General features: G+C 40.7%; 1 protein-coding gene across 1 annotated transcript in view; it reads left to right on the top strand.

The window, feature by feature from the left end:
• Positions 1-24,137, top strand: part of ANTXRL (ANTXR like) — a 63,398-nt gene that overhangs the window by 5,212 nt on the left and 34,049 nt on the right. The window contains exons 2-10 of the mRNA XM_083866369.1: positions 12,518-12,589; positions 12,717-12,788; positions 14,934-15,015; positions 15,118-15,151; positions 17,094-17,173; positions 17,287-17,355; positions 17,555-17,635; positions 17,739-17,799; positions 22,496-22,594. Of these exons, the coding sequence (XP_083722495.1) occupies positions 12,518-12,589; positions 12,717-12,788; positions 14,934-15,015; positions 15,118-15,151; positions 17,094-17,173; positions 17,287-17,355; positions 17,555-17,635; positions 17,739-17,799; positions 22,496-22,594 (650 nt within the window). The remainder of the gene's footprint in view (positions 1-12,517; positions 12,590-12,716; positions 12,789-14,933; positions 15,016-15,117; positions 15,152-17,093; positions 17,174-17,286; positions 17,356-17,554; positions 17,636-17,738; positions 17,800-22,495; positions 22,595-24,137) is intronic.

The following is a 24,137-nucleotide window of genomic DNA, read 5'->3' as shown; positions in this document are numbered from 1 at the left end:
GGTTTGGGTTTTTTCTTTTTTTTTTTTTTTTTCTTTTGTTTTGGTTTGGTTTTTTTCACAATATGCTATATTTAAAGCAAAGAGCATTTGGGAAACACATTATTTGCCCCCCCAACCCCCCCCCCCCCAATCAATTCCTTGCCAGTGATTTGAATGAATTTAGCACTCATGAATTACAAGTACTAGTGAGAGCAAATATTTTTTTTGCCTTAGCGTCTCACTGCAGCCCTGTGCTTCTTTTCTCACCTCATGTAGTCCCACCCTAAGGTTGTTAGGATGGAGCTGGACCTGTGGGAAGTTCTGCAGCTTCTCTCTCCATGCTGTCTCAGTCCACTGCCACTCTGTGTGCTGGTTTTGCACAGTGTGTGGGGAGGGGACAAGAGGCTAAACAACATTGTTGTGGTTGGAAAATCAGACTGCTGGCAAAAATAGGTGTCTGATCACAGGCTCTATCACCTACCTTAACTAGGTTTGAAAAGTTGGTGTTGACTGACTTTTAAGCCACTGCTGAACTCTGTTTCCCCTAAGTAAGAACCTATTGCAGCCTGACTTGAGTTCTTTGTCAGATGTAGAACCTGATGCAGGTCAGCTAGGAGGAGTTGCTGTCTGAACAAAAGTATCAGCTTTGTTTCTTTGATAGCACTGATTTCAGTGTGAGTATTTAAAAGTGGCTGATCTGTCTCCCTCCTTTGCTGTCTGACTTCCCTCGCTTGTAACTTGACCACATTATCTAGATGACACCTCTCATGATCTCCAACTGCCTGTAAGCAATATTTTTTTATTGTTTTCATAATGTAATCTGTTGGTATTTTGCCTTTGCATCTCCCTTTGTTGTGGTTTATTGTAGCCAGTGCTATGATTTGCTTACAACCAGGTATAATTGCTTGGAATGTTCCAAAGCAAATTTTTATTCTGTTTCAGACATACCTATGTTATTTGAACCAGGTGTTGTTTGTTTGTATTTTGTCTGATATTTTCCTGCCAGCTTTGACTTCTGTCAGGAAAAAAGTAATAGTCAGGAAAACCAATTCTCCTTCCTTCAGTCCAAGAAAAAAATTCTTTATGAAACACAAGGCAAAGCTAATGGGTAATGATTATTTGACATAAAACATGTACAGTTAAGGGGAAGAAAAAGCCATGGCAGCTTGTCATTTGCAGTCTATTTATGCATGTAACTAAATCTGATTTATTTGGGGCTTGAGCCAAGGAAATAAGCCGTAAGATTCCCACTGACCTAGGATTTTTATTTGTGTGTTCAGTGACTGAGAATTTCATTACTTTTGTCTGGGCTTGCAGGCCAAATTCAGTGTTGTAAACTGAATTTGTACGAGGTGTAGTAGGACTGAATCTTCTAAGCTCAAATGCAGAAATGAATTGACTCCTGTGAACTATTCACAGCTCAAGAGTTGTATATCCCTGCTCCTGTCTATCATTTGCACCTTTTTAAGAGTGTTGCATCATGGCTGGGATTGTGTGCCCTGCTTTGCTCCCTGTGTTGTGCTGAAGAGTATCAGGATGCTCAGAGTGGGTCTTGCCCTGATGCTGCTCAGAGTGTCCCTGGAGCTCTGCAGGGAGATCTGAAGTGGTTGAATGCAGTGTGAGCATGGCTTCTGAATTTCACTTTGTGCCCTGCTGTTGGTCAGGGATTTAGTAAGAACTATAGTATGGCACCAGGTAGATAGGATTTGTGAATTAGATGGATGACTGTAGGATCAAGGGACAGTGTTTTGTTTGAGGCATGATTTCACAGAAATCTGTAATATTGCCACAGACTTTATCCATAGGACAAAAGCTAGCTGTGAAATTAATGGGTTTGGTCATAAAACCTTTTGGATTCAAGTACTTTAGGTCATGTACTTGGATGCTGGCCTGGGATTAAAATCCATTTTGCAGTCACTTCTCTGCATCATCCCCTCCCCATTCCAGCCCTTGTCTTGTCCATTAATGTTACAAGTACTCTGAAGCAAGGACTGTTTCAGCATGGCTGTCTCTGCCTGTGTTTCTAATTGCCTCTGGAGCAAATTATAGAAACTAGAACTTCCTTGCCTTGATGAATCACTCAGTCAAGGTCCCTTCCATGCTTGCAAGATGCATTCTTTGGGAGAGGAGGTTTGTTGTCACTTTGAATGCTCTGGTGGCTCAGAAGGGAGCAGAGGGGTGGATGAACACTCGGGCATGCGTGTCTGAAACCACAACAAACTCGGCGCCCCAGGCTTTGCTTTTACTGCAGAGCCTTTATTAGCCATGTGCAAGAATTCTGTTGTCTACAATGTGGTTGTGACCACAAAGAGCCCTCCAAATAACAGCAGTGTCACATTTGTGAGCAATGCACCATGTACAGGGCCACCATTAGCTCAAGGGAGTAGAGACTTACAAGGACCTACAAACTTCAGAGGCTTTGCACTCCCCTGACACCATATTGAGACTAAACCCAGCATCAGTAATAATGTTTCTTTTTACTTGCTCCAGGATGTCTGGAATTGCTGCCTTCAGCTAGTCTGTAATGGAGGCAAATGGGTATGGGAGGGGTGTGTGTGCAACAGGACAAGGGGCAGCTCTGTGCTTTCAAGGGATTTCACTCTCTCACTTTCAGCAGGGATGAAAGGCTCTGGGTCCTGATGCCTTCTCTGTGTACATATGGCAATGAAAATATTTATTGTTTGGGTAGTGTTGGGGTTTTAACTTCCACTGCAAAGCTACGTGACTGCTGTATATTGCACTGGGTTGATGATCCATATGGGCTCCTGACAGTGAATTCAGCAGTAGCTGTGAAACACATGTGCTCTGGGACAGACACAACTGGCCCCCCTGCTATTTGCCTGCTGAAGTGACTGGGCTGAGAGTGGCACCCCTTATGCCGGGGTTGTGCTGCTTCATTTCTCTAGGCTCCAGCTTCCACTGCTGCTGGGAGACTGTTTGGAAAGGAGACAAAGTTTCCAACCTATCTTGCTCTTTGTCTTCACAAACATCAGTGAAATACTTCAGATTGGGTAGGCACAATTCTAACATGCTCAGGGTTTTTATGCTAATACAGAGCTCTGCTAAACCAGAAGGAATCACTCCAAAGTTGGCAGGAGTGGAATAAAGCCTTGGAATCACATCACTTCCTTCCACCCCCAGAAATACTCACTGACCTCCTCTTTTCCCCTCCCATCAAGCAGTAGCAATATAAAGTTAAGGAAAACAGCAGCAGCAGGAGCTGCAGCAGCAGCTGCTCCTCCGAGCCCAGTCCTGATGTGGCCGGGAGGACATTCTTTCCTGTGTTGTGGTTTGCTGACTTTTCTCTTTGCCTTGTGTGTTATGGGAACAGAGCTCATGGAGCAGGGAGCATGCTCAAGGCCAATGGCTTTCATGGTTTTTTTTTTTTTTTTAACTTCACTTGGGCTGAATTCTGGTCCTGATTGCGTAGGTATAAACCTGGGGAAATTTTTCTACTTCTCTGGTCCCACTCCAGGTTTACCTCAGTAAAAGCAGCAGCAGAAACAAGCTCTGAGATGCCTTCTGGAACATTCCAGCTGCCCACAGCAGCTGTTTATTGCTGTGTACTTTCCTTCACCATGAAAATTGTGTCACCTCAGAGGGCTAAAGCCTCACCATGCCACTTGACTCTGAAAGGTGCACAAACTGCTGGTCAGCTATGGTCACTACCCACAGAGGTCTTGTGGTGCCCCACTCCTTTGCAGAGAGCATTAGGCTGGCTGGGTTTCTTCAGCAGGGGAAGTGCAGCAAGGGTCAGAGCCCAAGTAGGTGGCAGCCTTTGGTTGATGTGAGGGGCTGAACCAGGTAGCTGATGGCTGAAAGCGGGAAATCTCTGAGGTGTGAGACTGAAAGATGGATCTGGCTGCAACACAGGCTTTCTGTTTTTTGCAGACAGCCACAATGCTGTTGTGGTGGACCCAGTGGTACAAACCTCCCTAACAGGATATGTAAGATTCCCTGTCTGGGTCACTTCCCCATGGCTTGTCCCAGATGCTGATGAGTGTGTGTTGCACCCCAGTGCTTTTACTGCTGTGAAAAACGAGGTTCACCTTTTAGTAAATTTTAAGAAATATGTTTAATAAAATAATTAAGACAATTAGGAGATAAGAAAAAACCAAAAACGGCCGGCCGGGTGATTTGGCATTCAGCCAAGTCCACACCTTGCTTTCTCAGAGACACTTGTTAAATACCCTTCTCGTTATATCGATATATGAAATTCCATAAACTAGTTTCCATATTCCAGGAACTGCCCTGCATGATCCCTCCTTGGATCCGCCTTTTTAGAGCATGCGTGTTTCGTGGCTGTGTCCTTCTTATCGCGTCCAGCTTGGGCCTTGGTCCGTGCTTGCTGCGGGTGATAGATACTGATAGTTGGTGTTATCAGTAGCAGAGTCTTCTTTACATGTTCACTGGATGTTATCCCAACCAAACAGACAGTTTAAGCAGCTGCTACATCAACTACTCCCTTTATATCTAGTCTTACCAATAGCAGAAATAAACTTATACCTTTATATCTTTACTATGTTATTAATCATATAGCACACATTTTGCGAAAAGCCAATTTTATAATACACACATATAACAAACCCCACCTCTTCTTTTTTATAATTCATTTGGCTTTGAGCCATATTCCTTGTTTTCTAGCTTCCATTATTTCCTCTTATAGACACTTACTTTCCAACCAGTCACCACTGGTCCTTAAGTTTTCCACAATTTAATATTTTCCCAATTATCTAATTTGGATGGGTTATAACAGTGACTGTCGATACGGGTATGTGCAATAAGAAAGGAACCTCAGTGTCTTTTCATATAGAACTTTCAATAGTATCTGTAGCATGATTTTGCCAATATCCTATAAGGCAAAAGACAAAGAATGAGTGAAGTGACAGAAAAAGGAATAACAGAGGTCTGGTATGGCTTATACCTCCACCCTCCATGCCTATGGGGTTGCTACCCACAGCAGGAGTATATGATCTTCTTGGTGGCAAGTACAGCGGCCAACCCAGTCTTGCCCTCTATTTCCTTGTTAATTCTTTTTGTTTGTTTGTTTGTTAGTTTTCAGACAAATTGCCTTTGACCTTTTTTTTTTTTTTTTAACCGTAATTCTCTCCACTGTTCCTCAGGTATTTCCCACTCAACAGGCACTGGTAATCCCCATTTACTGGGATATATGTACACATGCATCACTAAAAGGCAGTAAAGTCTTTTAATCCAAAGGCCAGCTGCAAAGCCTTTTTAGAACTGACAATTAATTATGCTGGCCATAGCTGCACTCCGAGTAAAACTGCATCTTTAGTTCAACTATTCCATGTCACTTCTGATACCATTTAATTTTTGAAAGCTTCCACCTTTTTAACTGTAACTAGGATTGAGGGACAGGTTAAAAAGAAATTGAAAGAGAGAAAAAAATTTACTCAACAAAAAATAACTTAAACTACAGAGTGAAAAGAAGAAAGAAGAGAAAAAAACCAACAAAAAACAACAGAAACTTCTTTTACCCCTTCTGATGTTCGAGTTTTATCATATTGAAGGTTTCTGTTGGGCCAATCCTAGAAGATTTTCCTTCACTATTTAGGAGAACTCAGAAAGATACATACACTATAAGATTTATTTCTATCTAAGGCAAACACACTCACTCAATTTGACATGCATTGATTTGAAAGATTAGATGCTCCTTAGAAACTTCGATAAGAACTCCCTTTGACAATCAACACCACCAGTTTTGTGAGCTAGGTCTTATCTGCAGCCAGCTGGAAAACTAAGAAAAAAAACCTTCCAAAACAGTTTCTGCAAAATTCATAGTAACTTATCAAGCAGGGAAATAAATGAAACTACTAGAAAAATTTTGCATATACCACAATAATATTTCCAAGCAGCAAGTATCTTGTCATTCATACTATCTCTCCTTATATTCCACAAGAAAATCTGACATCTTCTTATATAAAAAAAGAAAACCAAAACACCTTCAAAAGTTTCTTAACAAAGACACACAAAGAACTGCCCATAGAAAAAGAAAAAAAAACAAACAAACAACAACAACAACAAAAAAAACTTCTCAACCAATATCTACATCTCAACCTCTGTCTAAGAGGCGAATGACAAAGTTTTTCCACCTTATAAAGTTATATAATTAGTACCTTAAATTATTTTTGATCCACCCATTTGAAGAACAAATCTTTATATCCCTTCTCATGACTTCTAAATAGTAGAAGAAAAATTTGCTCTTGAGAATAAACTTGACAGAACTAGATTTCTATCAGTAATTATCTGTACCTTTTTGTGGGGACAACGCTGCCAGCGTAACTGAAGAATGTCCTGTATTGGTTACAAATGTTGTGTGTGTACACAAAGGAATCACAGCTCCTGTATTAACTTTGACACAGTACCAGTTTAGTTGAAAACTCTTTCCTTAGTTCCCACTCTGTCGGGTAGTAGTTCACCCTATATTTTGTGAGCACTAACATATCCTCTTGGTATTTCACATAGGCGCTCTTCTCTGCCCTCCTTCTTTAAACAAAACAGATTAATAAGTAATAAAATGTCTTTAAGTTAGTATGAAAGAAGTACCTTAAACACGCACAAAAATAGAAAAAATAAAAGAAGCAAAAACATATTGTTTGTTCTGTAAGATATAAAACCTAAAATAAATTAGCCAAAATGTTAGGGATATGGAGCCCGTCTTCTTCTTGTGATTTTCATGTACCTGCAATATTATACAGTGGAGTGACATAAACACTTTCAAAAAAAAACCAATATTACATATTTCAATTTCAACTCCCCACACTAGAATTACTTGAAAGTCCATTTCCTTTGTAGCTGTGAAGAAACAGAGGTAGCATTTGACAGACCGGACTGATTTTTAGGTGTTATGCAGAGAAGTAAAACAGAGAAAGTCCTTTGTCCATAACTTCCAAATTTACTTGAGTCTTTTCCAGTTCATGACCACTCAGCTCTGTTTAAAATTCAACTTTGTATCACCTGGTTTAGATGCTACAGTTCATTCTTGGGTTCTCACACCGGTCTCTTGATTTTGCTGACGTTGATTCAAAACTTGCAGCTTTAGTTTTTCAGCCATACCGCAGCTTCAGTTGCCTGCAATACCTGAAAAAGCATCTTCCCACTATGGGGTTAAAGAACTTCCTCTCCCATTTTTGCAATTGTAAAGCTATACCCTCTTAACATTAATTTCTCTTTATTTCATAATTTAAACATTATCTCAAAGGGTGTTACTTTCAGGTTCCAAACTGGGTTGCATCTGGACTCCCAACATACATTTTACTCATGGCATTTGAGCATAAATTTTGTTTAAAAAAAATCCCCAATAACAAAAGATCTAATTTCATCCATAATTCCTTCTTCTTCTAATTCCTTCTTATCAAACACCAGAACTCTCACAACTCTTTTGACTCCAATCTCCTGTTTCATTAAAACTATTTCTTCCTATTTCTGAGGTCACCCCCCAGCATTTGATGTCTTATAGCTATCTCTTTAGGCAATTTCAATGCACTCCCAAAAAAAAGCCAAAAACCAAACCAAACAAAAACAACTTCTAAGACCTCTAAGAATTTCCAAAATTCTCAAAAAACCTTTCAAGACCTCTAACATAAGACTCTCCAAGCTTCTGTCCCACCTTCAGGATTCCATCCAGTCACTGCCTGGTCTCCTCTCTGCCATCCAACAGCCCGAACATCACCCCCTCCTTTTTTCCCCCGAGGCACAGAAAACTCATCAGCTCAGCAGCACAGCACCATGTGCTGCATAGACCATCTTTCAAAACAAAAACTCCTATTTTACTTCAGCAGTCTATATTACACATACATTCACTCAAGAACAACAATAACAACAACAATAAAAACTCTTCAAAATGAATTTCCCCATTAATCTGCAAAACTGCACCAATCCTCTTTTTAGACAGCCCTCTTGAACCTGAATTCTTCATGAATTCCCTTGCAGTTCCCCCTTTTCCATTCAGACATTTTAACCGTTTCAACAATTCACTTCCTTAACACAAATAAACTCCACAACAAGCACACCTCTTCAGCTGCACTTACTTCCACTTACACAAAGACAACACAAAAAGATTGGTACCCTTTTTAAAAAAAAAATTGTTAGTTTTTACTCATAGGTATTTGACTAACCCCCAGATGTTCTTAGATTATCACACTTCTCAAGCCTTTAGTATTCCTCAACCTGGCAGCCTTTTCCAAAGCCCAGGTGTCTTGGACCTTACACCTGCAAGGCTTTTTTGTGTTTCTATCCTCAATCTGGCAAAAACCCCAAAATACCTATATTTGGCCAAACCCTAAATGCTCTTGGGTCTTACGTAACCCTTTTAATTCAACAGCAAGTCTAGGTGTCCTTTGCTTTCTTCCTTTAAGGGGCTGAACCCCTTTTCCTGGGACCCCGTCCCAGACCAGGGAGTTCAAACGTTTCCCCCCCCCAGTATCCCGTTTTCCCAGTGGGTTGTATAGGAAAACTATCGGCTCCCTTCCTGAGGGTCCAACCCCTCCCTGGGACCGTCCCAGCCACCCGGGGTTTTTTACAACCCCTCTTTCCTCTGGGATCCCGTCCCAATCACCCGGGGTCACATTCACACTTTTTATCTTTTGCTTCACCTCTGTGCTAGTTGTTTCCCTTGCGAGATAACGAACAGCATGAGAAGCCACACCACACTCACTTCACCAGTCTGGGGTATCCAGCCAGTGTCCCATTCACACAGCACACAGACCCCCCTTTTAACCCGCTCCCCTGAGAATTACTCACAACCATTTTCTTCCTCAGGTTCTTCGTGCACGAGGTTTTTACGGAGCAAAAAATACTGCAGTTTTAGGGAGCCTTTTCCCTTTTCCTTACTTGCTTTTTTCTTTCTCCTTGCTTGTCTCTTTGGATGTTTACCTGCAATCCCCAGTTCTCACCAGGAAAAACAAAGTTTTGGGCCGCCAAAAACCAGGCGGGGCGCCTCCCTCGCTCTGCTTTTCATGGGGTTTCAGGGTCGAGGTATATCCCGGCAAGAGCCCCCAAATTGTGAAAAACGAGGTTCACCTTTTAGTAAATTTTAAGAAATATGTTTAATAAAATAATTAAGACAATTAGGAGATAAGAAAAAACCAAAAACGGCCGGCCGGGTGATTTGGCATTCAGCCAAGTCCACACCTTGCTTTCTCAGAGACACTTGTTAAATACCCTTCTCGTTATATCGATATATGAAATTCCATAAACTAGTTTCCATATTCCAGGAACTGCCCTGCATGATCCCTCCTTGGATCCGCCTTTTTAGAGCATGCGTGTTTCGTGGCTGTGTCCTTCTTATCGCGTCCAGCTTGGGCCTTGGTCCGTGCTTGCTGCGGGTGATAGATACTGATAGTTGGTGTTATCAGTAGCAGAGTCTTCTTTACATGTTCACTGGATGTTATCCCAACCAAACAGACAGTTTAAGCAGCTGCTACATCAACTACTCCCTTTATATCTAGTCTTACCAATAGCAGAAATAAACTTATACCTTTATATCTTTACTATGTTATTAATCATATAGCACACATTTTGCGAAAAGCCAATTTTATAATACACACATATAACACTGCACAGTGCTGGTCTTTGGCGTGCTTCATTTATTCTCCCAGTCTGATCCAGCCACAAAGGGCAACAAGTTAGTTTATGCTGATACTAACAGTGATTCTGCTGTGTGGAAGATGAGATTCCAAAGGCAGTGAAATGGCTCAAGATTTTGTTTGTAATACTGTGGGGCACTTCTCTTTGTCAATGATGGAACTCATATTTGATGTCATTTAACAACTTAGTATATAATTTAGCAAACATTTTATTATCATAATTTTTGTTTAGTCTGCCTTTAAAACTGCCACTGCTGGTGTTATGAAGTCAGGCCTCTGTGGCAAAAGACAAAACTATAAGTCCAAACCCACAAAGCATCCAAAGTGTGTATATATATGTGTGTGTGTATATATATATATACACACACACATATATATGTGTGTATATATATATACACACACACATATATATACACACACAAAACGGCAAATAAACGTCATTTACAAATAGCTTTACAAACAGGGATATTTAGAGGGAAGCTTGGGTGAGAGGGAGGGGAAATCAGGTTTTCCTTTAAGCCAGGCCACTCCCACTGGTGTTCATGAGGGGTTTGACATTGATGGCATTTTGACACTGCAGTAGGAGATGATACCTGGGCTTGGAGGAGTGTGGTGTGTGGAAAGTGATTAAATGCTGACCACTTCACTGGTGCTCCCTCTGGGATTTTGAAACTAACATTTTCTTGCTAGTATTTTTGTCTGGCCTTGACTTTTCCCTGTTGATAGATTGGGACACTGACACTTCCCAGCTGGTAAGCAACATGTTGGGTGCAGAATTCCTCTTAGGGGTGAAAGACACCCACTGCTGTGCTGAAGGAACTCTGCACTTCTGCAGGGCTTTAGCTCTGTGATGTAGAGCTGGGCACTCTGAGAGCACAGAACATTTCCTGTGAGGACTAATCCATGACACAGACCTCCCTAGTTTTTTAGGGATGGTCACCGATTGATTTATTACAGTCAATTCTCTTGCTGGCTGTTCCCTTTCCAAGAAAAAAAAAAAAAAAAAAAAAAAAAAAGAGAGAGAAGGGAGGAAAAAAAAAGTAATTCTGACAATCCTACAAGGGTACTGAGAATGTTGGTTTGTTGCAGTTTGAAAGAAAATTCACTGCTACTTTTTTCTGGATTGCATCAGTGCCTCTGCATCTGGCAGTAGAAATTTGATACCTCATGTAAAATAGGTCAGTCTTTTCCAAGTAAGAAACTATGGTTATTCTGTGAGGGGAACTGAGTTCATTGAAAATTTCAGGAGTTGAACTTAAGTCAGTTGGCAGCTCAGAATGAAATTGAAAGTGTCAGCTTTGGAGGGGGAAAGAATCTTTTAAAAGTTTGGGAGCTGTAGATGCATCTTGGATAGATTCAAGGAAATCATTGACTTCATCACGTTTAGAGATTTAGCCTGGGACTTTCATAAAAATCCTGGAGAACTCTGGGTATTGATTGAGTGTTAATTTGGCAGTAGTGCCAGCACCTTTCATTGTTGTTGTTCACAAATGATAAGCATATTGTTATGTAGCACATACAACTGGGGACTACAGAGGATCCAGAGCTCTGGTTTGAGAAATCCCCAGTGTTTTGTTGCCCTCCCTTGCTGCCTGGAAATTTCTTCATTCTTTGGTAACCAGTTTGTTCTGTGAATGAATCAGCAGTTGTCCACAAGAGCAGCATGAAAGCACTGGGTTACACAAGCCAATTTATTCTAGCTTATGTACTTCAGGAGACTCCTTTGGTCCTTGTCTCTTTATCTTTGCCCTTCTCCACTCTACCAGCTGTGCTGCAGGGCAGGCAGTGCCATCCTGCACTGCACACATGGCCTTCTGTGTCTGACATAAAAGGGCAGGAGTGACTGGCATAAGATCACTTGGAAACCCCATAGTAGAACTGAGAATTGTAAAATGTAATTTTTTTTCAAAATTTTTAACAGAAAAATGCCTAACAGCACTTAGAGAAATCCTACTGCTTTATAGTAGTTGAATTTTAGAACTTTTTTTTGTTCTGCATCTAAGTCTTTTCTTTCTTTTATTTTATCTGCCTAAGACAACTGAGAGATGAGTCCAGCAAGCAAGGAAAGCAAATTGGTCATTCTTTCATAAACACCACAGTCCTCGAGTGGGCTTTTAAAACCATTGACTTTTGTGCTTTGTAGCCTTTTTAATGTCTTGGAAGTGTATGGTATAGATCAGTGTGGTAGAAATCTATAATTTACTGTAGGGTTGCTGTGTGGAAGGCCCTGTTTGAGGTCTCAATCCCATCAGACTGTGGGTGTACCTGCTAAGACTTGGCAGAAAAAAGCTGGGGAGTGCCAGTAAAGTTGTTTTATATAATGGAAGTGGCAGCATGGATGTGTAAGTCTTCTGCATGTAATGTAGTTGACCAAGTTTTCACAAGAAATGCATAATGGAGCCAGGGCTTGACTGCCCAGAACATTAATCCAACAAATTAGGCAAGAGTACTGTCTTTCCCTTCAGAATTATTTCAAAAGCTTTATCTTTTGAAACAAACAGTAATTTATGGAAACTTTCTCCCACACATTTTGGGGCAATAGAAGCTCAGTCAAGACTTTCTGTGTAGTGCAAAGGCAGAGCTGTGCTCTAGGAAAGCAAATAATATGATAGCAGATAATTTAATGAAATCAAATAAAATTAATTAAAGCATAAGAAAATATTTCTATTTTATGCTATAAAAGGAACAAAAGCCAATGGAAGAGTTACTGAATTTGTTTCAAAATTTTGCGGTAAAACTTTTCAGACCTCTTACTGCTTAACTTTGGGTCAGTGGGTTTTGTCATCCTGGTTCTTATTACAGCTTTCAACACAACTCTATGTAATTTGTGTCTCTAGTCACTTGAAGCGGGTCAGGCTTAAAATTCAAAGTGGAACAAGGATTTTCACTGCAAAGAAAGCTTAATATAATCAGTTATGTTTTGTATGCAGATCTGGAAGTGTCAAAAATCATTGGACTGAGATTTACTCCTTTGTGGAAAGCCTAGCTGAGAAGTTCATAAGGTAAAGGAGTTTTTTTAAAATGATACTTTAATTTGGTTTACATAATTTATTGTTCAGTGCTTATTAGCAAATGAATTTCGCTGGAGTAACGAGCATGACATGGATCTGGCATGTTCTTGTCTTTCAGTCCAATGCTGCGGATGTCTTTCATTGTTTTCTCTTCACGAGGCACTACCATCATGACACTAACAGAGAACAGGCAAGTACCTCCCACAGCATTCCTCCAGAAATATCCTTTGTCCCTCCCATCAAACAGCGAGTGGGCCCACATTCAGAGTTTGGAGGTGTGTCTTGGTCCTTGGTGTGGCCCCAGCTGAGATTCTCTCCTCCATTCCCAGCTGGAGGAAGGCTTAGAAGGCCTTGAGGTGTCCCATTTCAATTTTCCTTTCAGCTTTGTAAGAGGAAGGCAGCACTGGGCTGTCCGTTCTTTACTGTGGTATTTCAGGGAGAAACTGCATTTCCAGTTGAGGAAACTGCATTTCTAGTTGAGGATCCAGGTCCATACTTGCTATTCCCAGCTGCCCAAATAAGGACAGATTTGTGGAAGAGATCTCAGACCCTGGAATGGTGAGCAGAGAAGTGTATGAGAGAACCTCAGTGACCTTGGAAGGGACTCAAAGCCCTGACACTTATGCCAGCAGCTGCTTGTCCCCAGTGCTGGAGCAGGACCTCACCAGGCTGTGGCATCCCTCTCCTGGACTGCCTGAACAGCACCAGGGGTGCCTTGCAAAGCCAAGTGACAGTCTTTGTAAGAAAAAAATTCTGTAAGCAAAACTTGCCAACTTCACACCCAAATTCTTTCTAAAAAAAAAAAAAAAAAAAAAAAGTGCCCCCAAACCACCACTCAAAACAACCCCAACACAAGAAATCCAAACCCCAAAACATTATTTTTTTAATTTAGTTTTCTTTACACATGCAAATCCCTGTAATTGCAGTGTTTGTGAGTATTTTCTATCATTTCAGCTTAAAGCCTTCACTTTTGCTGCTGCTGCTGTCAGTGTGAGAGGGCCTCAATAGTACAGGGCACCCTATAAAATAATAGGAATTCTGGAGCAGGAAGAACACCAGGGACTCATCCTAAGGCAAACACCCTGCAGGGCTCTTGCATTTCTGCTGGCTCCCCTGGGGTTTGTTTCAGGTCTCCATCATGTATCTTGGCAGAGCTCAAACATGCTTACTGTTCTCTGGGTGAATTTGCTCTTTGCAAGGTGGAAAGTAGACAGGACCCCCCTGTCACTTTGTTGAACATGGTATTAGAGTGTTCCCTGTCCTAAAATCCTGCTCTCTGTGTGGATCATTGTGTGCCTTTTTAGCTCATTTTATACTTTAAAAGGGTAAAAATGTGCTTTTTGGGATTGGATCCCTAAACTCCTAATTTTAACCTTCATCCCATACAGCCTCCTGTATTCTCTGTAATTGTGGTTGTGGCACCTAAAATACCCAGTTGCAAAATGGAGTTTAGAAAGGTTCTCAGTATTCTCTTAAAGAAAGGCTGCCCCATGGCACCTGGAGCTGATGTTTGAACTGCCTATGCCTTATCTGCTGAATATTTGTGCCTTGTGTTCCATTAATAGAATGAAAACCCTTGTCAAGGATCAGAGTCTTTTGGTTGTCAGTGATCAATTAAATTATTATTGTCCCTGAACAATCCTATTGGTTAATAGGTATTTGAGGAGTAAGAAGCAACGCAACAGGGGTCATGACATGCAAATGTTTCCAGGACTAATCTATGCCCCAGGAAGGTTGAGTCCCTGGTCTGGGATAGGAAGTTCTTCCCATTCCCATCCTGTTCTCTTATCTTTTGGCCTCTCTTTAAAATGGAAAAATTCTAATCCAGACTGTCCTGATGGCTGATTTAATACAGAGTTTTAATTTGTGCCATTTTTGTGACAGGATCATAAGCTTTTAAATTCTGTTTTGTTCTGTTTAATAACAGAACAAACTCTGAAACAAACAGAGAAAACTCTGTTTGGTAAAGTTTAATATCTGGCATTGGCTTTAATTCAATCTTATCCTGACTGAGAATATGCAAGAATGAGGGAGCAGAGATGGAATTCCTTCCTTAAAATACATTACCCTCATGCTGTACCCTATGTCTGGTTTTTCGCCCCCATGGATGTTTGGCTGATAAATTGTGGAATTTGAAAGAAATCTTGGTTCAACCAGTGTTCTAGCTGATGTGTATGCACTCTATGCAATTGATTGACAGGCTGCATAATCTAGCTGTGGTACAGGAATATTTCAATAAAAGAAAAAAATAACCACAAAAACAAAAAACCTTCTAATAAAATGTTTTCCTGGGAATTTTTTGTTTATTTTTGTTTGGTTTTTTTTCAATCCAAAGGGAAGCCATAAGACGAGGGCTCAACACTCTTAAGGAACAAATGCCTGGAGGAGACACGTTCATGCATGAAGGATTTAAAAGGGTACACATCACAGTGCCTACTTTCTTTGTTTTACACATATAAACTTTGCTTACTTCCTGCTGGTATACTTAAGAGCTAACCATGTTCTACACTCCATTGCAGGCAAATGAGCAAATTTACCATGAAACCTATGGAGGTATGTGTTGCGTGTCATTCGTGTTGTATGTCTGCGTTGACAAGACAGGGATTATAGTTCTTTTTGTGACCTGCAGTAAACCCGCTGAAAGAAGTATTGGAGAAGCACTGGTGTTATGCAATACCACATTCCATTTTGACTACAGCTTTACTTCTAAATGCGTGATTCATGGTTTATTGAGATCAGAGAAGACCAGTATGATCCCAGATCTGACCATTGCAGAATGCAGTCCAGACCATAGCAGCCAGAGCTGTCCATCTTGTACCCAGGAGTCAGGAATGTTCCTGGCCCTTTCCATCCTGATGCACTCAGTCCTCTCTGCTTTGTGGTCCCACATCCCTGTTCTCATTAGTGTAAGTGTAAATGATTTGTGCTCAGATTCTGAGTTGCTAAAATGTGCATTTTCACTAAATTTTGAGAGGAGAATGGAGCATATTTGTGGTTTTTGTCTGTGCCAAATGAAGACCTGGTTAGTTAACAAAGCTTGCCTAGTTCATACCCTAGTGTGAGGTTGTTCTCATTTGTGGGCTAATGGTCTCTTTGGAAGATGGAGAAACAGGTTGGTGCCTTTTTATTGAAATAGGCTGTAAGTGTAGGAGCAGCAGCTCTGCACAGTGTTGCAGCATTTCTGCCAATAAAATCACAAGTCCTAAAGTGTCCATCTGAAAACAATACTTTAATTCATAGCAAATAGCTAAGAACTAATCAAGTATTCTGTAAATTGAATTAGGAAGGAAAAAGAGTAGATGAGATCTGAACTTGAAAGCTAAACTGCCAAGGAAGAAACAAGCATTGAAAAGAAAACAAAAAAAGATCTCCAGTTTTTTTCAGGATTTTTCAAGGGTGCTGGGCACAAAAAAAAAAAAAAAAAAAAAACCCAACAAGCAAACAAACAAAAAAGAATCCAAGCTATTTTTTCCCCCAAGTTACAGGTCATTTTTTTAAGATTTATTTCTGTGTCTGACATGACATGGGAAGGACTGCGTGGCATAAGAAACCTGTCAGAACTAATCAGTCTGTAATTTCAGACAGTATGGAGGAAGACACTTGAAATTGTAGAAGATTATTTTGAAAAAATAAGAAATACTTGCCTGAAAGTAACATGTATGTGTATTTGGTACTTTGCTTAAGGACTATGGGCTCAGAATGGTTGGTTGAACCATAGTTTGCATGTTAATTTGGTTTAATTTTGTTAAGAGGTTGCATTTTTCTAGGTAGCATTGTATTCTATACTGCATTACATATATAAATCTCTGCAGTGTATGCAGCATTTTCACTTAAGTTTAGATGAGATATGAAATGTTGTATCACAAGACATGATTTTTTCCTAATGCACTTGATCTTAAGGTTTTCACATGCTCAGAATTCCTATGAATTTCACTGCAAGTTCTTGTTGCTTGAGAACTGTAGGACTGACCTCCCTGTAGAAGCCCATTTCATGCCATGTTCAGTGGGGTTGCTCTTTCAAAGCTTGCTGGAGGGGAAGGTAGGATGGCAGGAAAGCCACTTTTGCAAAGGTATCTCTTACCACAGTCCCTGGACAACGTTTATGTAGAGACAAGTTTGTCAAGAGAAGAGAGGAAACCTCTCCTTCTCTGTGAACCCATTTTGTCAGTTCTCCACGTGCAAGCTCTGTCTGTAATCTTGGTAGCTGCTCTATTTTATTCAGAACAGAAAATTCAGTGTGTGGACCTTGTTAGAGCAGCACTCTCCCTCCAATGATGCTTGTGACGTGAAGGTGCCCAGGTTTTGGCTCACTGCATGCCTCGCATCTGGCCTTCAGCTGGTGCATCACCAACTCCATACAAATCCGGCCGAGAGTCTGGCCTCGTGGGTTGTATTTATTTGTCAGTAAGAAGGATTGCCTCACTCTGGACTGTTTTTGCATTGCTGAATCTCATGCCATGTGTCTGCAATCTGCTGTTAACTGTTCTCCATGTAGGAGTTCGGACTGCCAGTGTGATTATTGCCCTGACGGACGGGGAGCTGCAAGACGCTCAGTTTTATTATGCAGAGCAAGAAGTAAGTCACTTTTATCCTTACCCAAACTAATTTATGTCAAACCTGTACACATTTGCTGCTGACTGCACTGATTCTATGGCTTTGCACTTAATGGCAGTTCTTGGGTTTTTTAGGCCAACAGAGCCAGAAGCCTAGGAGCTATTGTTTATTGTGTTGGAGTGAAAGATTTCAATGAAACTCAGGTAACATGTTTGTTTTCTCTTATGGTTTTTCTTTTATACCATTGCACAAATAGCAGCATCAGATGAAGGCATTTATTAAATTACTTGAGGCATAAATCATTTCGTGTCACTGTGATGTCTTTTAGCAAGTATGAAAGGGCCTGGTTTTGTTCACTGTAATTTTGTTTTCCTCATGATTTATGATTGTCTTTCTTTGCAGCTGTCAACGATTGCTGACAGCATCGATCATGTTTTTCCAGTTAAAGGAGGCTTTTATGCCCTAAGAGGAACCATTGATTCAGTAAGTTGGATATTCTGAAACACAGTAAAGGGTGTCCTTTCCTGCGTTAATAAACCATAGATGAAAACGGTTACCCAAAAATGACTTTATCTAAATCTTTTAGATCCTGAAGAAGTCTTGCATTGAGATCCTGGCGGCTGAACCATCCAGTGTTTGTGCAGGAGGTAAGTTTCCACAAGAACAGTGTGTTAAAGGCAAATTAATGACACTGATGAAATGTCAGTAACTACCTGATGTGGACTGTGGATGTGTTAGAGCATCCTCTCAGGCCCTGGCTAAAGCCCTACATGTTCCTTCTCAGCTTGAGAAAAACATTCCAACAATAAATACATAACTGCTGTGGCTGAGGACCAGTCTGGAGAGGTGACAGAGGCAACACTCAGAAAATTGAGGATACCACTTTTTATAAAATCTGAGAGAGAGAGAGATGAGAAAAGTAATGTAAAACCAGACTGAGGTGTTTTAGGGTGTAAATGCAGTATCTCACAAACTTCTGGGAAGACTGCATTCCTGGGAACTGCTAGGACTTGTCAGCAGTTAGAACAAGATTTTGCAAAACATTTACAAAAATTTAAGGTTTATTGAACCAAATATAATTTGATGCATAGGCCAAGATATCTCTTGTGTTTCCCCAAATGCTAATGTTTTACTTGTTTAAAAGAACCTTTATTCTTTATGGTAAACATGAAGGATACCCAGAGTAGCTGTTGATAATTTCATGCCTTTCATGTCTCATGTATTTAACTTGGATTTGTTCTGGTTTATGCTAGCAATTCTCTTGCTGTGTTTTTTTCTACTTTAGAGGCTATTGCAGCAGAGTAAGAGTGACACCATAAGTTTGCTGGAAGGTACAGTTTTCAGCATGGTTATTTAGCTCTAGTGTTATTGTCTTGTGTTCATTTCTTTGTACGCTGTAAAAAAAGAGCGCATAAAAAATGGCAATGATGCATGAAAGCTGACCTTGAAAACAGATATAATAGGAAATTCAGGAAAAATTCAGAAGAAAAATTGTTCACTCTTCATTTCCACATGTCAATCACAATATGATCTTACCCTGAATATTTCAGTTTAACATGAAACATCCTTGTGTCTCTTGAATTATTCCTAGGTATATTATTGTGAACAAGATGTAAAATCTCATTTGTAGAAAATTTAGACAATGATTTTACTTTTTAAAATATTGTAGCATTGACTAAAAAAAAAAAAGTTTTAGAGCTTTGACAATTAAGGCTTTTTATTTCATAATTATACTTTCCTGTTATTGCTTAGTTATTATATACCTGACAATTTTTTGTGCAAAGCTTGTTACAAGTCATCCTGTTCAACAAAAATGCCTTTAGCCACATAAAAATGTGAGTGTTCCAATAGGAGAGATTTCAGTACTATTCTTGAAATTGTTTGGGACAATGTTAAGAATATTGGAAAGTTGAATTTGTAACAATGTTTTTCAAATGGAATGTTGAAAATATTTTTATGGAGTATTTGAGAAAATAAATTCTCAAGAAAAAAAGTTTCATTCAACAAAATTAATATATTTCAGCAAAAAGAGTAGAATTTCTTTTTTTTCCCAAAGGATAATGTGTTCAAATCACTTCATTTTTTTGCTAAGTTTGCTAGGTAAAAAGTTTATGAAAAATGGGATTAAAATTCCACAAGTACACTTTAAAATAATTTGCCTTTTAAAAAACCCCAAACAATATTGATACCTTACTTGGATCCATAGAATTTTCCATTGTCTTTGTGGCTTTCAAACAAGACCAATATAAACCGGGCAGAATCTGTTTTTGTATAGTGCTGCTGATTGAGCAAGGTACAGGCACTTCTTTCACTTAAACTCTGAGGTTTGCTATGTCACTATTGACCAAGCAAGGGCTGGCACATGGTGAAGCTGAAGCTTTGCTGCCCAACCTCCACGTGCTTGAAGGTTTGTTTGTAGCAGCAGAGAGCAGAAAATGGGAGGAAGCCAAAGCTGCAGCTCCACATGATGTACACTGTTTGTACCATTGTATTAAAAGTATTAAAGTCTTCAGCACTAAGGATTAGGTCTGCAATAGCACTTACTATTATCATCCCACAAGCCACAGCTGACATTACCTCCTGCAAGAGGTTTTATAGCATGAAGCTACGAATATTTACATTTGTGCTTAGATTTATTATCCTTTATTATCCCACTTACTTCAGCATAGCTGGAGGTTCATCTATATAGCTGTGTGCACCACTGTCTCCTGGAAGGAATCTCCTGGGATTAAACAACTTCTTTCATGGTAGTGTGAATCCAGATCTTGAGTTCAGTTCACTGGACAGTCGTATTGCAACTCTATATGTAATGTGGTTTATTTTTAAATGTGCTTCATTTGGAATTTACCTCATCAGCTTCATTATTTTTTGCATTAATGTCAGAATCTTTATGCATTTTAAATTTAGGTTATTACTGATATAGTTTACTGATAATGTATTATTCTGTCAAGGTATATAGCCACTGAAACCTACATCAGCATGTATATAGACTTGCATGCTGGATGTACCCACTGGCTGAGAATCAGAACATAACATTTTCTAGAAATTCACCATTCCTTCTCTTTTAGGTTAGGAGTGTTTGTTTGTTTGTTTAAATACATAATAGAAATTTTCATTTCAAAATTATGATTGAAAAATAATGGACCTTTGGAGAGAGTGAAATTTATTATCAGATTCTCCAGCAAAGATACTTGTCTGCTTACAGCCTTGAAATATGTGTCTGTCCGTGCTTTTTGTATGAAACTTACCTGAGCAAGGAGGCGATAATTGGTTTAGCCTTTATTTAGCATTGCTAATAATTTTTACAATTTGCCATGAGTTCATGAGTGTTTTGTGTGGCTCAGTGGAAACAAGTTATGATCAGGGCTTAAAGCAGGGTCCGAGCCACTCCTTGTAAGTGTTCTCATACTTACTAGTGCTTTGGTGATTGCTGGTGATCTTGGCTTCATTTTTGACTTGCCAGAGGTTTAGTAAAATGCTAATGGAATCATTTCTATGTGTTGACAATTCCAGTTGGGACTCTGGCTTTCTGTGACGAAGCTATCTGGCAAGCCCAGCTACAAATTGATCTCGTCATATTGTGACAGCTATCTGATGTTTAATGCTTTCTGACCCTGCAAATTCATTGTCCTCAATGTGGAGCACTGTAGTTGGGTCCTTCCTACTCCCTCTGATTTAAAGTGACCAAGACATGCAGCCTGTAAACAGGCTATCAGTGCAGAGTCAGAGGTGCCTCGTATCCCATTTGACAGCATCATTGCTTTGATTATGCTTATGGAACGCGGATGTGATTGAAAGGTTTTGTTGGATGTGGCATCCTACTGGCCACATCAACTACCAGGTGTGGATGCAAGCAGTCAGCTCCTCATCAGAGTCAGAGAAGCGGAGCCGACAGCGCAGCCAGTGCACACCAGCTTCAACCCACCATCTCGCTGCCAGCGCCGCCCGGTTATTTCAGTGCTGACCTTTTTCCCTTCGCTGTCTTGTCAAAAGCTGCAATCTATGATCTGACAGTAACTAAGGAAGAAAAGGACGCAGCCAGAGCCAGGGCGCAAAATTAAATGGAATTAGCCATTTCAACAGAGCATCACCCAGAACACGTTAATGCTCCAGAGCAACCGTGGGGGCAGGTTTATGAGCAGCAACAACAAACCCAGTACCAGCTGTTTACATCTCCCTGAAAGTCTGGTGTATTTTCAGCTTGTGTTGGTGGACAGGTTGCCACCCAGTCACTTGCTCACAATTGACTGTGGCAGAGTAGAGTCAGTGAAAAAAACAGCAGGAGAGGTAAACTGTTCTGACAAGATTAAGTTTCTAGATGTAGCTTTTACCTTTGATGCCTTGTGTTGAAAGTTTCTTACTTGCAGCATTTTTTTAAAACCACTGAAACAGCCCCCAATTAAGCTTTTGTGATTGCTGCCTTTTAAGGCCATTAATTCATGAAAAGGGGAAGAAAAGTTTAAGTGCAATTTTGTTTTAGCAAGCTTCTTTTAAAATACAAAACTGAGATAGGGAAAAATTACCATCTTGGCTGGGTGTTCAAGCCGCTGTGAAGTGGGCTGGTTACAAGCAAGCCCGCCCATGTGTGGTCCCAGGCAGGTAGTTCTGGTGGGTGGGCAGAGCCCCAGTTGCCCTCAAGGCTGGTCATGACTCTCAGCTCTGCTGGCAAAAAAATGGGATGCTCATAATTCTCAGTATAGCAACTGGGTTAGATGTGGAATGGCTCAAGGCATGAATCTGACGAAGAGTAACTCAAGATTCTTATTGGAGTAAGGAGCAGATGGATCTGCCCTACAGTACATTTTCATTTGTTTAAAGAAACGCTCATTAACCCCAGCGAGGACCAGGATGTATAACACTTCCCATTAAAAAGAGGCCAAATTCTGATGCTGGATTTGTGTATTTGGCTCTTGGTGTGCTTTCCCTCTGAGTCACAGGAGGTTTAAGAGGGGAATTCTGTCTGTCAGCATCTTCCTGAACAGAACTCTGCTGAAAGCCTAGTGCCATCTGCAGTGAAGGTTAGGGGAAGGTCTGGTACAGGTGGTAAGCAAAGGTGTCTGTCCCAAAAGCTATGGAGGAACCATGGGATAACATCAATCAAGTCAAACTTAGTTTTACTGTGGCACCTTTAAGGCATTGCAGTTCTGTGTTACACTTGTGGGAGCTGACTTGAGACAGAGAATATTCTGGAGCACTAATGCCACTGTAGCACTCTTGGACATTGCTTCTGAATAGAGGGAGTGTCTGTATGGATGTTTTAATTCAGGTCACTCTGAACATAAATTCTGTATTTGAGTTATTTCTCATAAATAAATCATAAATCTTGTGTATTTTTGCTTACAGAATCCTTTCAAGTCGTGGTAAGAGGCAACGGCTTTTATCATGCAAGAAATATTGACCAGGTGCTCTGCAGCTTCAAGCTCAATGACAGCAATACTATCAGTAAGTTTGCAGGCTGGTGGGTTGCAGTCACCCCTGTGGCTGTGTCACCTCACAGGCCAATTCTCATCCGTGTTCAGGGGAGTCCTTGCAGCAGCTGTGAGAGGAGCAGATGCTCCTCTCTGACACCAGTTGTTGGTGTCACCATCACAGTGACTGTGTAACATGGAAACTCCCTGTCATTGCTGTGCTCAGCTGGGTCTTTTGTTTGCTGTCTCAGCAGCCAGGCAAAGGACTGAATGGCCAAAAGAAGATGGAGTGTCCAGCTTCTCAGCAATCTTCTCTCATTCCTGAGAAGCCGTGTGTGTCTGGCAGAGTGAAACACAGTGTGGGAAGAGGAGCTCTGCTCCTTTTTCGTATATGCTACCCTTGTGGCCTGAGCACAGTAGAGGCTTTCATATGCTGTCGTGGCCAGACTGGTGTTTCCCTAGCAATGAATTCATTTACAAGAGGGAACACATGAATTGCTCCTTCATTTCCCATCCCAGTTGTCTATGTTGATGTTGCAGTCAATCAGCTCTGGTGGTCTTGCATTTATTCCACTTACAGATATGCTTTAACCAGGATTTGTTTTTTGTGGTTTATCATTTAGACAGACTTTTTGCTTTTTCTTCCCTGACCTCAATCATTAGCACCTTGGCTGGGCTTCACACAGTGAGTGCTGACCTGGGCCTGGAAATACACAGTAGGAGAACTACTCTGATTCCATTCCAACTCCATGCTGTGTTTTCCTTGGGTTAAGTTTGCAGCAGATATTGTGATGTGATACTGATCTATGCTGGCTTTTTTTCCATCCCTAAAACATATCACTGATTTCCATGCCCTCACCTCTGCCAATGAAGGGAAATGAGTTCTCTCTTCAGGTGTGCTTGAAGTGAGTGAAGCATGAAGGAACAACTCTTATATCTGTTGTTGCTTGAGTCAATTTTTTTCCTAGATAAAAAGTGTAAACAAGCCTCAAAAGTATAATTAAGATGGCAGCCTTTATCAGCCCTTTATTCCCTTGGGTTTGGCTCTTGTAGACCACTCCTTCTCCAGGCTGGCAGCAGAGTTGCTTTGCTGGCCATTCAGAGCTAAGCTGAAGTCACTGGAGTGATGTGCCTGCTCTTGTGCCTCAGCTTACACACATTTGGTGGAGTGGCAGTGCAGGATTACTGCTGGGCCTCCTGTCTGTATTCATAGAGCTTGGCTTTCTGGACATGACTTTTGAAAGCAGCAGCATTAACACTGCTGAATCATGGAGCAGTGGAGTGAGAGGAGGTGGGAAGATGTGTTTGACTCTGTGTGCACCAAACCCTTATAAACATGGGCTGCTTACAGATGATGCTGCCACAGAAGGGAGGTTGGGTCCAGGAGAAGCAGCTAGTGCAGAGCAGATCCTCATGATAACATCAGACATGGCCCCTCTCTGCCTGTTCCTGTAAATGAACAACCATCTCTTGGGTTTGCTTTTTTTCCCTCCAGTATTTTTTTCCATTTCAGCTCCATCCCATCTCTCTCCTTCCCTTTTCTTGGGCTCAGACAGTGCAGCCTTGGAATCTCTTCT

The sequence above is a fragment of the Zosterops lateralis genome (assembly GCF_965231275.1).
Source record: "Zosterops lateralis genome assembly, chromosome: 8".
Lineage (NCBI taxonomy): Eukaryota > Metazoa > Chordata > Aves > Passeriformes > Zosteropidae > Zosterops > Zosterops lateralis.
The sequence above is the reverse complement of the archived record's forward strand: the minus strand, read 5'-3'. Positions and strand labels throughout refer to the sequence as shown.